The 13881-nt window shown below is 46.0% G+C and overlaps 1 protein-coding gene across 1 annotated transcript; it reads right to left on the bottom strand.

The window, feature by feature from the left end:
• Positions 1 to 1235: 1235 nt before the first annotated feature.
• On the bottom strand, positions 1236 to 12798 carry F2rl1 (F2R like trypsin receptor 1). The gene is made up of 2 exons (XM_041663202.1): positions 12590 to 12798; positions 1236 to 3548 (listed from the first exon to the last, which is right to left on the bottom strand). Exons 1-2 carry the CDS (start codon positions 12669 to 12671, stop codon positions 2440 to 2442), a joined length of 1191 nt encoding a protein of 396 aa, XP_041519136.1. The 5' UTR covers positions 12672 to 12798; the 3' UTR covers positions 1236 to 2439.
• Positions 12799 to 13881: the final 1083 nt, after the last annotated feature.

The raw sequence follows: 13881 nt of genomic DNA, 5'->3' as shown, positions 1-13881 counted from the left end.
AAACTCAAGGGCTAACAGTGAGTCTAATACATTCTAGTTCTTTCCAGAACCTCTCAAAGGGTAAAAGTTTCTGAAATAAAGTTGTAGTCACTGAAGTATGCATGCAGATGAGATTATAGCCCCGGGGTTTGTGATATCTTGATAACCAGGAAATTAATTACAACTTCAAAACTCCTGCTACAAATAACTAAAATAATAAGGAAATGTTCAGGTAAATTACTTTAGCAAAGTCAACCTCACATTTTTGCCTGAGCAGCAAAACAAGTTCACATTTGGTTTCAAATGAAGGGCCCCTCTTAGCAAATCACCCAGGGGAGTACAACATGTTCATTCTCAGCTGAGACTCCAATTCTTCCTACCAGTGCTGCCCACAAAACCAAAGATGGTCACACCCAAGGCGTCTCTGCTCAAGGCACGGTGCCTTCTGTCTCCAACCAAGGGTCTAATTCAAGACCAGAAGCTTCCAAGCTGCCCCTCAAGGGCAAAAGAAGCAAAGCTGCCTAGCAGTGGTGGTGCCTGCCTTTAACCCCAGCTCCCAGAGGCAGAGGCTAGCAGATCTGAGTTTTAAGTGGACAACCTGGTTTACATAAGCAAGTTCCAGGTCTATATAGTGAAACAGAGTCTCGATAACAGTAAAGTGAATCTCAATAATATCTCTACACAGATGTAAAGTGTAATAATGTTGAAATAGTCAAAAGGAAAAAAAAATAACACGGGCTAGCATAATTCAAGGGGCCAGCCAGTAGGGAAATGACGATATACATTGTGATATATCTGGACTATTAAAGGGTCTATAACCTTTAAAAATGGAGGCCAAGTTGTAGAATTATATGGCAAAAAATTAAAGCACACTAACAAATGAAAAGTCAACATTTAGAGCAACATGAGCTACATTTTTATGTTTATTTAAAAAAAGAGTGTGAGGCCAGGTTTAGACCCCAAGGGATGCGTTTAAAAATATGTGGGTGGTGACGGCATTTAATCCCGGCATTGGGAGGCAGAGGCAGGTGACCTGGCCTATGGAGTGAGTTCTAGGACAGCCAGGGCTACACAGAGAAACCCTTTCTCAAAAGAACAGCTGTAAAAAGTAAATTAATTAATTAATTAAGAAAAGGTGTTTGTATATGTGTGTGCTTTGAGCATTATACCATGTCTAGAATGGCAGGATCTCCCCTTCTTCTCCTTATCCCTCCTCACACAAATAAACACACAGCTGAAAAGTTTTTTTTTTTTTAAAAAAAGTCCATGTATTCTTTATAAATCAGTCATACAACAAAATAATTTTTAAAGCCACAAACACAACCAGTCCATAGAGTAAGTCGGGAGTCATGTACCGCTGCAATGGTTGTCGCCCCTTGTCTGCGCTCTTCTCCAGGCAGACCTTCAGACTTTAATTCCATATTTGATAACAAGTGGCCAAAACGGACATTAAATATTACAACAATAGATTTAAAAAATACTAAATGGTACCTGAAAGCAAATGGGGGAGACAGCAGCGGGTGGAGTGGGGGTGGCCGGAGGGAAAAGGAGGTGTGTGGGGGAGGGAACACGATTGAGCAGGAGAGGAACTGAGGCTATGATGATGCGTTATCATGAAAATTGTTCGCATGATACAATTTTAAAAAGTGACTTAAAAAAATACTACGAGGTAAATGTTATTTGCAGTTGGTAAAATATTCCATTACCCACAATGATGTAAGTAAAAAAAATTATACAAAATTTTTATTTACATGTTTTAGATCCTCATTCTCTTTTTCTTGACTAATAAGACATACAAAGCTACAAAGGAATAATAAAGGAACTGAAAATCCCAATAAACCAACAGGCAAATATTGGTTTTTCTTTTCAAACATCACTGCCCCGGTGAGCAGAAGCAGCACTCGACTCCATGGTTCTGTGCAGGTAGACATCACTGAGGTTTGTAGATATCACGGCGGCCCCTTCATATCTAAGCTCTGGTTACTGAAGCTGAGGGACCTGCACGCTGAACAAGATCCCCAGGGGCTCTGATGAACCACTGGACATCTGGATTCTACTGTCCAGAGCAAGTTCACTGTCGCGGGTTAGAACTCAGTTACAGTCTCCGCATCGCATGGGAAAAGTCAGTCAACCAGCCTGGAGGTGTACGAGGGCCTCGGGCCCTGACAAGGCGGTGATGCGCCCCAGATGGAGAAGAAATTGTTTCAGCTAGAAACTTAGTCTTGTTGGGTGTAACTCCTGCGTGTCGCTGGATTTCTGCCTTCTCATCACTCCCACAAAGTAGGTTTCTCTCGGGTCGCTGAGTTTCCGGGACATCAGAGGAGCAGAATTCTGATACTGGCACCCATGCTTGTGGTCAGTGCTGAGACCAGCTTGGTTAGAAAATGACAGCCCCATGTCACGGCATCCCCGCCCCTCGCACACGCACCATGAAGCAGGCTCGCCATCCTCGGGCACCGTTCAATAGGAGGTTTTAACGCTGGTTGAACTAGAAGCGTAAGAGCTGGATTTCCTGGAGAACTTGCTGGAGGTGAGGGAGACTTGCATGCGGTTGACGGTGCGGACGCTTCGACAGAGGAGCGCATTTTTAGCCTGATCCCTGAAGTCTTGGGAAACAAAGTAGTAGACAAAGGGGTCGATGCAGCTGTTGAGGGTCGACAGGCAGAGGGCGACCAGGTAGAGGGCGTAGACGTGGCTCTGGCCCCGGCTTTTAATGAGAAAATAGTGCACGACCAGCAGGAGGTTGCTAGGAGCGAAGCAGATGAAGTACATGGCCAGGACGGTGATGATGAGTCGGACAGCCCTCCGCCTTTTCTTCTCTGAGTGCTCGTCCATGGCGGAAGAACGGAGGGTTTTGATCATGAGTACGTATGCAGAGGCAGTAAGTAAGGCTGGGAACAGAAAGACTCCAATGGCCAGGGAGAGGAAGTAATTGAACATGTCCCCCACCAATACCTCCTCGGGTAGCACATCATGGCAGGTGGTGACGTTCAGGGCTGGAATATAGACGGTCTGGTCCATCACATACAAGGGGATGGTGACCAGAAAGATCAGGAGCCAGATCGCCAGGGAGAGACCAACGGCAATGTTTGCCCTCTTCCTGGAGTGTCCCATGGGGTTCACGATCACCCAGTACCTCTGCACACTGAGGCAGGTCATGAAGAGGATGGAGCAGTACATGTTGCCATAGAAAAAGCCAATCAGCACCTTGCAAAGAGCATCCCCATAAGTCCAATTGTTGCCATGCAGGTGGTAGGCAATCTTGAGGGGGAACCAGATGACAGAGAGGAGGTCGGCCAGGGCCAGATTGGCCATGTAAATCACAGCAGGGTGTTTCTTCTTGGTCCGGAAAAGGAAGACCCAGAGGGCCATACCATTGCTGGGCAAACCAATCACAAATACAATGGTGTAGATGACCGGAAGAAAGACAGTAGTCAGCTTCCCAGTGAGGATGGATGTAGAGAAATCATCAATGGAAAAGCCAGGTTCTACTACTGTAACCCCTTTCCCAGAGTCTGGAGGGGGGGTGTTCAATCTGCCGATTAAACTTCTTCCTTTACTGTTGGGTCCTGGATAGAGAAAGGAGAGCAGGGTCAACACAGGGTTAAATGGTCCAACAATGGCGCTGCTTTGCTTCAATGAAAAGTTTCAGACAAACACAGACAGATGCTACTAGAGGATTATGAATATTTTCTTTGAGTGACGGTATTGGGCAGGGCAGGTTGGCAGCAGTTAAGTTCTAATTCTTCTGCATGCTAGGCAAGTATTCCACCCGTAAGCTGCATTTTCAGGCCCAGAGATAAGACTCCTTTTTTTTTTTTTTTTTAATCTGTGGGAGTTTGGGACTGCATGTAGAACACTGTCTTCTCGGAATCTTAAGGCTGATGATATTACAACTTTTTTTTTAAAAATAGCTTCACTCCAGCGTTCTGTTATTTAATTATACATCCATAGAGTCTTTGATGGGTCAGTTAGTTTTCAAAAAAAAAAAATCAGCCTAGAATTGTGTATAACTCTTTTGGAGTCTCGAGTGCAGTGCAACCTTCCTAATGCTGTGACCCTTTAATACAGTTCTTCATGTTGTGATAACCACAACCATAAAATCTTCATTGCTACTTCATAAAGGTCATTTTGCTACTGTTATGAATTGTAATGTAAATATCTGATATGCAACCCCCGTGAAAGAGTCGTTGGACCCTGAATCGGGTCACAACCCACAGGTTGAGAGCCACTGTTGTAGCAAGACAGAAGCCCTGCCTCTGTTCCCATTCTATAGTGTCCTTCTATCCTACTCTGGCCTTAAGCCAGAATCCAGCCTGATTGTCAGCCACGCCCGGTCCCAGAGACCAATTAGGGAAGTTTCAGGACCTTGGGGCAGCCCCTTGTCCACCCACAAGAAATCCACTACTATAATGGGCAGGAGTTCCCTACCTCTGTGCTGGCTCTAGAAACACCCTCCCACGGAACTCAGTTGGCAGCAAGCCTTTGAGTATCACTGTACCAACGACAACGTGTGCTCTGATTTCTCAAGCATGTAACAGCAGGCTTTAACTCAGGATGCTTTTCCTATGCTATGACTTAATCATTCAGAATCACAGATAACCCTGGGTGTGAGAGCACATGCCCATAGTCTCAGCAGCTGAGAAAGCTGAGGTGCGTAGGAGGAGGCCGCTTGTTCGTTCCTGATTGCTCAGCCCCGAAATAATCACACAGAAACTATATTATTTAAAATCACTGCTTGGCCCACTAGCTCTAGGATCAGAGGGAAGCCATGTAGGCCTGCTGGAGCTGGACGGAACTTTACCTGGTAAAGCCACAACCACATGGTGATACACAGATTATTGGAAATGGGTTGAATTCAGATGTAAGAGTTAGCCTGATGGAATCTAGAGAGAAGGAGGAAACACCACAGAAAAACAATGGCAATAGAAGCAGAGACTGGAATAAAGTGATAGAACAAGTCAAGGAACACCAAAACTGGCAGCAGCCACCCAGACATGGAGATGGTATGGGCAGACTCTCTTCCCCAACCGTCTCCATGCCAGACCTCCCCACGTCAGAGCCAAGAGAGTGAATGTGTTGTTCTCTGCCACGGTTCATCATGGAGGCTTGGGAGAATAAATTCATTCAACATAAATATATTTCTATCATTTCAATTTTTTCTATAGCTTTCCAAAAAGAGCACTTTTAAAAATTAAAACAAAGCTGGGAATAGAGACACATGCCTTTAACCCCAGCATTTGGGAGGCAGAGGCAGGTGGACCTCTGTGGTTTTGAGGTCAGCCTGGTCTACATAGAGACCCTGTCTCTAATTAAATGATTAATTAAAAACTAAAACAATTATTCCTAAGGAGGTGGGGATGTAGTTCAATTGGTAGATTGCTTTCCTGTCATGTACTGTGGGGCCTCATGAGGCCTGGGCATGAGGCCCAGTGTAACTTCCTAAGCCTGAGTTTGGAGACCTGTCTCTGGCTCTCTCCCTGGAAGAACTGAGGGGGATCCATAGCCCCGGCTCCTCTACTCATTTCTACAGGACCTTGGACTGGAACCATGAGTGCCAAAGGTCACACATACAACCACAAAGAATTACAGGACCACGGCGGTCATCATACACATTAGTGCTAATACATTGTGGGTCTGGTATTGCTGTCAGCACTGTGCTATGTGCATGGAACCTATATCACTTTCACAAGGCAAGTAGTACTATTATGTTCTCTTTTTACAGCAGAGACACAAAAGCAAAGATCAGTGAGCTGAGAAATGTCCAAAAGTTAAACCATTGTTAGGTAAGGAGATGACACTTTAGTTAGCTCATTACTAGAATCCGTGGTTTTACTCACTATGCCCCACTACCCCTAACTGATACCACATGTTGGCAACCGTAGAGACCCATCTGCATGGACTCCCCACACCTTCTCAAACAGAATTTCTAAAATTTTCAATTTAATATTAAAAGTCGCCTTTTTAAAAATGAGCTCCTTTTTCACTAATTCACAGTCACCTATATTAGTACCAACATATTCTGCACCATTTAGAGATGTAAGAGAATCTTGTAAATCCTCCACAGCTGCCCAGAGGGTGGTGTGTGGCACAGCTGGGCCCTGTGAGCAGCAGCCTGGGGACCCCACTCAGCCACAAAGGCATCTCGGCCAGAAACAGCCCCACAGGCACTAATTCTGGGGGTGTAATGGTCCCTTTTCTGTTGCTCTGAGAGAACACCACAACTAAGGCCACGACTAGAAGCTACAGGTAAGGCAGCCAGGAACAGGAAACTCAGAGCTCACATCTTCAAACACAAGCAGGAAGCAGGAAGGGAAAACTGAAAGTGGCGGAGACTCTTAATCACAAAGCCTGCCCCATGGAACATGTTTCCTCCAGCAACATACACATCACACACAGACACACAGACACACACACACACACACAAGTCACACACCTCCCTAAACAGCACCACCAACTAGAGAACGGGTATTCAAATATCTGAGCCTTTGGGGAACAGTCTCATTCAAAGCAACACAGTGAGTTACCTGAGCTTCTGAAGGCAGTGGCTGAGATTTCAGAGTTTTCATAAGGACGCTCAATTGTCTTCAGTTCTTAAAGAAAGTTACATAATGTTCTCTAGAAAGGAGGGAGTCTAAGCCTAGACATTGCCTGTTTATAGCTATCATAGTCACAAGAGATCATCACACACTGAAGAAGCCTTGCTGGAGTGCACTCTGACCTCATCGGGATCAGAGTACCTCTGGGCAGATGTAACAAAGAGATAAGGAATGAGCAAGTAGGGGCAGCAAGAAGGCTTCATGAGTAAAGGCTGCCCAGCTGACTCCCAACCAGAACGCACATGCTTGAGAGAAACAAGTCCCACAAGTTATCTCCTGTTCTCCCCATGTACCATGACATGTTACACACACACACACACACACACACACACACACACACACACACACTGGGGGGAGGGGCGGGAGATAGAGGGAGAGAGAGAGAGTGACTTATACACAACAAATGTGCTCCTCACAGTTGTGGAGTGTGGAGATCACCGACGGAAGCCCCAGCAGGTTAGGCTCTGGTGAGGGACCTCTTCAGGCTGCAGGTTGCCAGCTCTGGCTGTGTCCTCACAAGCCTTGGTTTTCTTGTTGCTAGGGTTGGCAGCATATAACTGAGGGAGGAAGTGTTTATTTTGGCCCAGGGCAGGAATGTGAGGCAGGTTGTCACACTGTGTCTATCAGGAAGGTGCCGAAGAGGTGAAGGCTGGGATCTGCTGCTTCTCCTATGCATTCAGACTGGGGCTCCAGCTCGTGGAACAGTGCTGGCCACATTCAGGATGGGCCTTCTGCACTCAACTAAAACTGTTCTGGAAACACCCGCGTAGATACACCTAGAGGTGTGTTTCTGTAGTGATTCTAATCCAGTCAAGCTGACAATGAAGATCAACTGGGACAATACCCAAGCAAAAGGATAACATACCCACTCAAAAACTTGTACACAGCCATTCAAAGCCGCGTTATTCATAATAGACCTAAATGGAAACAACCCAAGTATCCATCAACAGAAGAACAGATGAACAAAAGAAGACTCTCCACATAATAGAATGGTATTTAGCAACAAATAGGAAGATAAAGTATTGAAACCAGACATTGTCCCAGCACTTGGCAAGCAGAGGTGCTTCTTACTGATAATCAAAATGATCACAATTCTGTAAGTCTACCCAAAGTTACTGAACTCTCTCTAGACAGGCTGGTTTGTTTTATGCAAAGTGTTTGGCGTAGAGAACCTAAGAAGCTATAAAAATAACACAGAGAGATGGGCTGGAAAGTGGCGAGGGCAGAGATGAAACACATTTAGGCAAGGGTTAATAATAGCTGGCATTGAATGGATTCACTACTAAGGGTCTACTGCCAAAGAGTTAAACGGTCTCTTATAACCAAATGTGTAGCAGCTTAGTGAAGTTCACATAAAAAGGGACCAAAAAAACCACATTAAAGAAGAATGCTAAAATAAAGAGAAAAGAGGAACAACGAAAGCTATTATAAAAAAAGAAATACTACTTAGGCTAAAAGTAAATACTATTTTTAAAAAGGGGGAGGGGAGATGAAGAAAAAGGAGGAGGAGAAGGCATCATTTTTAAATTATCCCAAAATCCAACTCAGAAATAAGATTCTAAGGCTAGGGATGCCCCCCTCAGTAGTGAAGTGTTCGCCTAGCATGGATGAGGCTTGGTTTCCAACCAGTCTCCCCAGCCCCCACCACACACACAAAGTAGAGCTGGGAGTCCTGCCTTTAAACTCAGCGCTAAAGAATCTGAGACAGATCGTGAGTGAGTTCCAGGCTAGTCTGGGCTACACAGCAGATCTTGTAGCAAAACAAACAAACGACAACAGTTGTTCATACTACGACGTTCTGTGACACTGTTCAAAGGTCCCTGAGGCATGGCTCTGCCATCCTGTACTGTACATGAAACTGCAGGGATCCCAGGGTTTAACTGTAAAGTGGGCACAGTGTTTCAGAACTGAGCAGACTGCCACTGAGTATGAATGTGGACACATACAGGGTACCTGGCTCTGAGGGTGGCTTTATTTCCAGGGTGACAATCAACAGGTCCTGCCAAACATACGAAAACATACACCCAACGCTCAAGACAACACCCGGCCCCCACGGCAGACAAACAGAAAACAGGCCTGCTATCAGATTCTAATGTATATTTATTTACAAAATCTTAAATCTAGGAATCTCTCACCAAACTATAAAAAATGTGTCTCCTTGAAGTAGAGTGACAGGGGAAGGGCCATACACTGTCATCTTTCTGTTTTTAGGTGTTCAGCCACACAGAGCGCAAATGGACACAATCTTTTTTAAAGTAATTTGGCAAATGTATCAGAAGTTAAAATGTGCTTGTCTTCTGAGCTGTCACTTACTCCAGGGACCTGTCTCACACTGACTGTGCTGGGGAGAACCTGTGCTGAACGATTGTTTACCATGGTAGATCAAAATGATCATCTGGGTATTTTTTGTGCATGAGAAATACATAAATACACTGTCCCCAAATATAGAAAGTATTGTACAAGAATGGGGTTTTATTATGTTAAGGTCAGTAACACATTTTTAATGGCTTTGAAACATAGGCATATTTTTATTCTTATTTTATGTGCACATTTGTCTGTGTGAGGATGTCGGATCCCTTGGAACTGGGATTAGAGACAGTTATAAGCTGCCATGTGTATGCTGGGACCAACCCATCTCTCCAGCCCCCACATATTACTTTTATAATTAAAAAGAAAGAAAGAAAGAAAGAAAAAAAGATTCAATCATTTATGAGCGCTACAACTCTCCTGTGAAAGTATGGACCAAAGTCTGTCTTCTGACCATAAATAGATTTATTATCGAAACACAAATAGAACCGTTGCTGCAGGACGGTCCTGCTGCTCAAAGGACTTAATCTTGTAGGGGAAATAGCGATGCTTTAACCCTCTCCTGAGCTCCGAGCTCCAGAGTTCTTTTGCTACCAGCTCTTGGGAGCACAGGCTGAAAAAGAAAAGATTTCAGTGGCAGAGCTAAACTGTTTTCCCCCCAGAATGAACTGTTTTCCTCGACATTTTTTCAGATAATAAAACCATAAGGAAGTCAAATACAGCCTTCCAGAGACAGGAGCTTCCAGGGTTAATTAGTAACACGAGGAACGCAAAGAGGAGCAACCTGAAGGCCCAGCTCCACCTTCATCCCAGAGTTCTTTCCATCCTACATCTCCTGTGCGCGCGCCTATTCACCAAACACGGATTTACTAAGATGAAGCCAGGTTTGCAAGGGCTGGTCTATAATTGCGGCTACTCAGGATAAAGTAGAATCTGAAGTTCCAGGCCTGCCTGGATTACCTAGTGGATTCAAGGAGAGTTTGGGCAATTTGAGGGAGACCTTGCCTCAAAATAAACTGTAGAATTAGGGCTGAGGTTCTAGCTCAGTGACAAAGTGCTTTGCTAACACAGAGGAGACCCTAGGTTTAGCACCTGATAAACAGTGTGTTGCATGGGGGGGGGGGGGGGTGTGTGCATATGCCTATGTTTCAAAGCCATTAAAAATGTGTTACTGACCTTAACATAATAAAACCCCATTCTTGTACAATACTTTCTATATTTGGGGACAGTGTATTTATGTATTTCTCATGCACAAAAGCATGGGGAAATAGGAATCTAATGTTAGTAGTGGTTATTTTAAGTACCAATGTTTAGGATGATTTTGTTACATTTCTCCTCTTTCATTTCTCATCTTTCTATTTTTCCTTTAAAGTGACCACATATTACCTTTTTTATTCTTTTTTTCATTTTTATTCTTATTTTATGTGCACATTTGTCTGTGTGAGGATGTCGGATCCCTTGGAACTGGGATTAGAGACAGTTATAAGCTGCCATGTGTATGCTGGGACCAACCCATCTTTCCAGCCCCCACATATTACTTTTATAATTAAAAAGAAAGAAAGAAAGAAAGAAAGAAAGAAAGAAAGGGATGTCAGGAACTAAAGAGCTGGCTTAGCAATTAAGAGCACTGGCTGCTCTTTCAGAGGACCCAGGTTCAATTCCCAGCACTGACTTGGTGGTTCACAACTTTGTAACTCCAGTCCCAGGACATCCGACACCCTCAAGAAAAATATGAATGCAGGCAAAAACACCAATGCACATATATTTTTTTAAAAAATTAAACTAGGAAAATGTTATCTGTGCATGGTGGTGCATGTAATGCCATCCTTCAGGAGGCACAGACACACAGTGAGCCTGTCTCAAAGAAAGAAAAAGAAAAAGAAAGGGTACAAAACAAAAACCCACAAACAACAACAAAGAAACAGTCAGTAAAACTGAAATGGACTGCCCATGTCATGGGACATGTCTCAAGTCCTAGTTGGTGCAAAGCCCAGCGTGACAGAAATCAAAAAACCAAATAAATGTGGAGATGTGGGTGGGGGGCAGACAGTAATGACTAGGTTGGAGAGAAGTTGACTTAAATGTCACACTGTCAATTCAGGAATTCAGTGCCCCCCCCCACCTGTAAAAATGAGGTGATTTTAAGTTGGGACCGTTTCTGCGAAGCAATCTTTTGGAGGTGAAGAAAACCAAATCCAATCTGCTCTTGAACTAATCAAGGAACACACGGAAAGACCAGCCCAGAAGGGCGTGAGCAAAGATGTCCAGTAACTCGCGGGAAAAGCTTTCAAGATGCCCGGGTTCCTAACCAAAATTAATCTCAATTGGGAGAAAAACTCCCTGTACATAAAGTCTCTGTTACCAGACTAACTTTTAAGGACAGTTGCCAGCTATGGGAGCGTTAAGTGTGCAGAGAGGAAAACCAAAGTGGGATATTAAATAGCTCGGGTTAACAAGTAACCGGTTTTTTTTTTTATTGTTAAATCAAGTTCACAGTATATGCCAGGAACCTCTCCCTTCCCAACCCCCTCACTCTGTAAACAAAGAGAGCTAAATAATCAGGGTATGATTCCTATTCTGTGTGAATCATAAACGTATTTAATCAGTTTCAACCACTTTTTTTAATTTGCACACATTAACCTTTGTCCCTGAATTTTAAATTTCTAACTTTAAACGGCAGGCAAACAGGGGCTAGACGCTCTTCAGTACCGGCTTTAAGAGGGTATAAGTGAGAAACGGCCTTTTACAAGACCTCCGCAAGTTTAGCTGGGGGAAAAGAAAACACTAGGTCTTATTTGCAGCACAATGGCTCTACCGCCGGCTGCAAACGCCCCCACCCCAACCCACCCCACCCTAGGGACTGCGACGGCCTCTTTGACTTCTAGAGGCGCCAGTTCGAGCTCACCTGGAGCAGTACCACCCGCCCAACCCGGCGGCCGAACGCAAGTTGGTCCTAAGGCACCGCCCTGGACCGCTCTCTCGCAGTTCTGTTCCTAGGACTTGGCAGCCTTAGCTCTAGATCTGGGTGACTGCCAATGTGTGCTCCGGGTGGCGGGAAGGTCTCGAAATCTGTAGGCCAGAATGTCACCTGGGCGAATGTGGGAGTCCTGAAAGTTCCCCTTCAACCACCACGTGACACCCAAACTGCCTGAGTTCCTCACCCAGCGCGTCCACCTAGATGCCAGGAGCTACGGCCCCGAGTGGGTCTGGAACCCTGTGATTCGACCCCCAAGGAAAGTGTTCACTGAGTGTGTGAGAGCGCAAAAAGCGAAGTGGGAACTTCCCAGGGCTCCCACTCACTACTCCACCCGGTCTTGAGCTGTCAGCTTGCTATAATCCAAGGTCCAATAGGACCAGACCGGAGGTAGTTCATAGGGTCCAGGAAAAGTTCTTAATGACTCAGTGTTAGCAAAGAAACCACCCGAGGAAAGGGAGGCTGAATCTTCAGGGCACCCCAAAGACGAAGGCGCTCCTTCCTTGCCTCCCCGAACCACACCGACCGGTAGAAATTGGAAGTGCCCAGATCATGGTTGTCTCTAGTACGTCCTTGGGGACACTTCCCGGGTGTCCCAGCTGATTGGTCCTCCTATCAAAACCAATGAGAGAGTCTAGGGGTGCGCGGAGAAGTGCGCGCCTGGCCCGCTTCCACCACAAACCGAGAGAGTTCCTCCGCCGCCTAAGCCCTCCCGGTGCAAGGTCCTCACCTTGGAAGGTCCGGTTGCAGGAGACCGAGGCCGCCAGAAGGATGACGCCTCCCAGAAGCCACGCCAGGCTTAGCCTTCGCATCCTCGCAGCAGCCCTGACGTCGGACGCCACTGGTTCCAAACTCGGAACACCGGGTCCCCCTTCCCCTAACCCGGGAAGCACTGAGCTTTCCCCAGAGCGAGATTCGTTTCAGTGAAACCGGAGCCCCTGGACGCACCTGCGGGAGGCCACGCCCACAGGAGGCCACGCCTCGGTCACGCCCCCTCCGAGCGTTTTCCGCTGGCCCCACCCCGGGCCACCTGGCGCAGCACCACCTGCCTGCTTGCCACTCTGGTGTGCTGGCCCGCCGCCACCAGGCTGCGGGAGTCGCCTGCGGGTGGGGCTGGACCGGTGAGGTGGCTACATTGGAATGCAAATGACAGGAAGGTTGGGACCCAGGGTTCTTAGAGCCTGGGCGACGTCCAAAGGACCTTTAACCTTTAATTATTTCAGAGAACCAGTGAGGTCATCCTCACTCACCTCTCGTGAATGTTAGAAAACCTAAACTCACTGCCTTTGCCTTCAGTAATTGGTATGGCAGGCTTTGTGGTGTAATGGGCAGTGAGGGACCTGAAGTGCAAGAGGTTTTTGTTTCTTTGTTGTTTTGTTGATTCTCGTCTTGGTTCGGCTTTTTTGTGAAAGCCTTCTCCCTCTCCCTCACCCGCCTGACCTCGAACTTGTGGGGATTCTCCTGCCTCAACCTCCTAATTGACAGCCTGTGCCACCAGCTCAGCTGACAGTGACTTTGGATGAGCAGAGGCAAGGCAGACTGCTGTGGCATCCAAAGGGGTAGAAAGCCTGTTGACCAGTGTCCTTGAACAAACTTGGACGCGTGAGCTAGCGCAGGGAACGTGGGTGGAACAGGCACTTCAGTACTAAGTGCTAATGGTTCGGTAACATTAGCTTGCCTAAGGTCCACAGCAGCCTATGCCCACTCCCATCCATCTTCCCATTTCACAGAACAGGAAATGGGTCTTGGAAAGTTTGTTGCCTCAAGTTGCACAGCTCATAAGCACGGTTTGTAAATGGGCTTCACATTCAAGCTCAAGACATGCCATGATTTTCACAAACTGTTGCTCTATACCTGATTCCACAAGGGACGGGTCTCTTCTGCATGCAATCCCATAATCCAAAGAAATATATAAAGTTTGGGTTGGGGGTGTAGCTCAGTAGTAGAGCATGTGCTTAGCATGTCATGCCCGGGGACTCGGGTTGATCCCCACCACAGGGACACACACCGGGAAAGGAGAAG

The sequence above is a fragment of the Microtus oregoni genome, unplaced genomic scaffold (assembly GCF_018167655.1).
Source record: "Microtus oregoni isolate MIOR12 unplaced genomic scaffold, Mior012 000014F_ref0000157, whole genome shotgun sequence".
NCBI classification, from domain to species: domain Eukaryota; kingdom Metazoa; phylum Chordata; class Mammalia; order Rodentia; family Cricetidae; genus Microtus; species Microtus oregoni.
The sequence above is the reverse complement of the archived record's forward strand: the minus strand, read 5'-3'. Positions and strand labels throughout refer to the sequence as shown.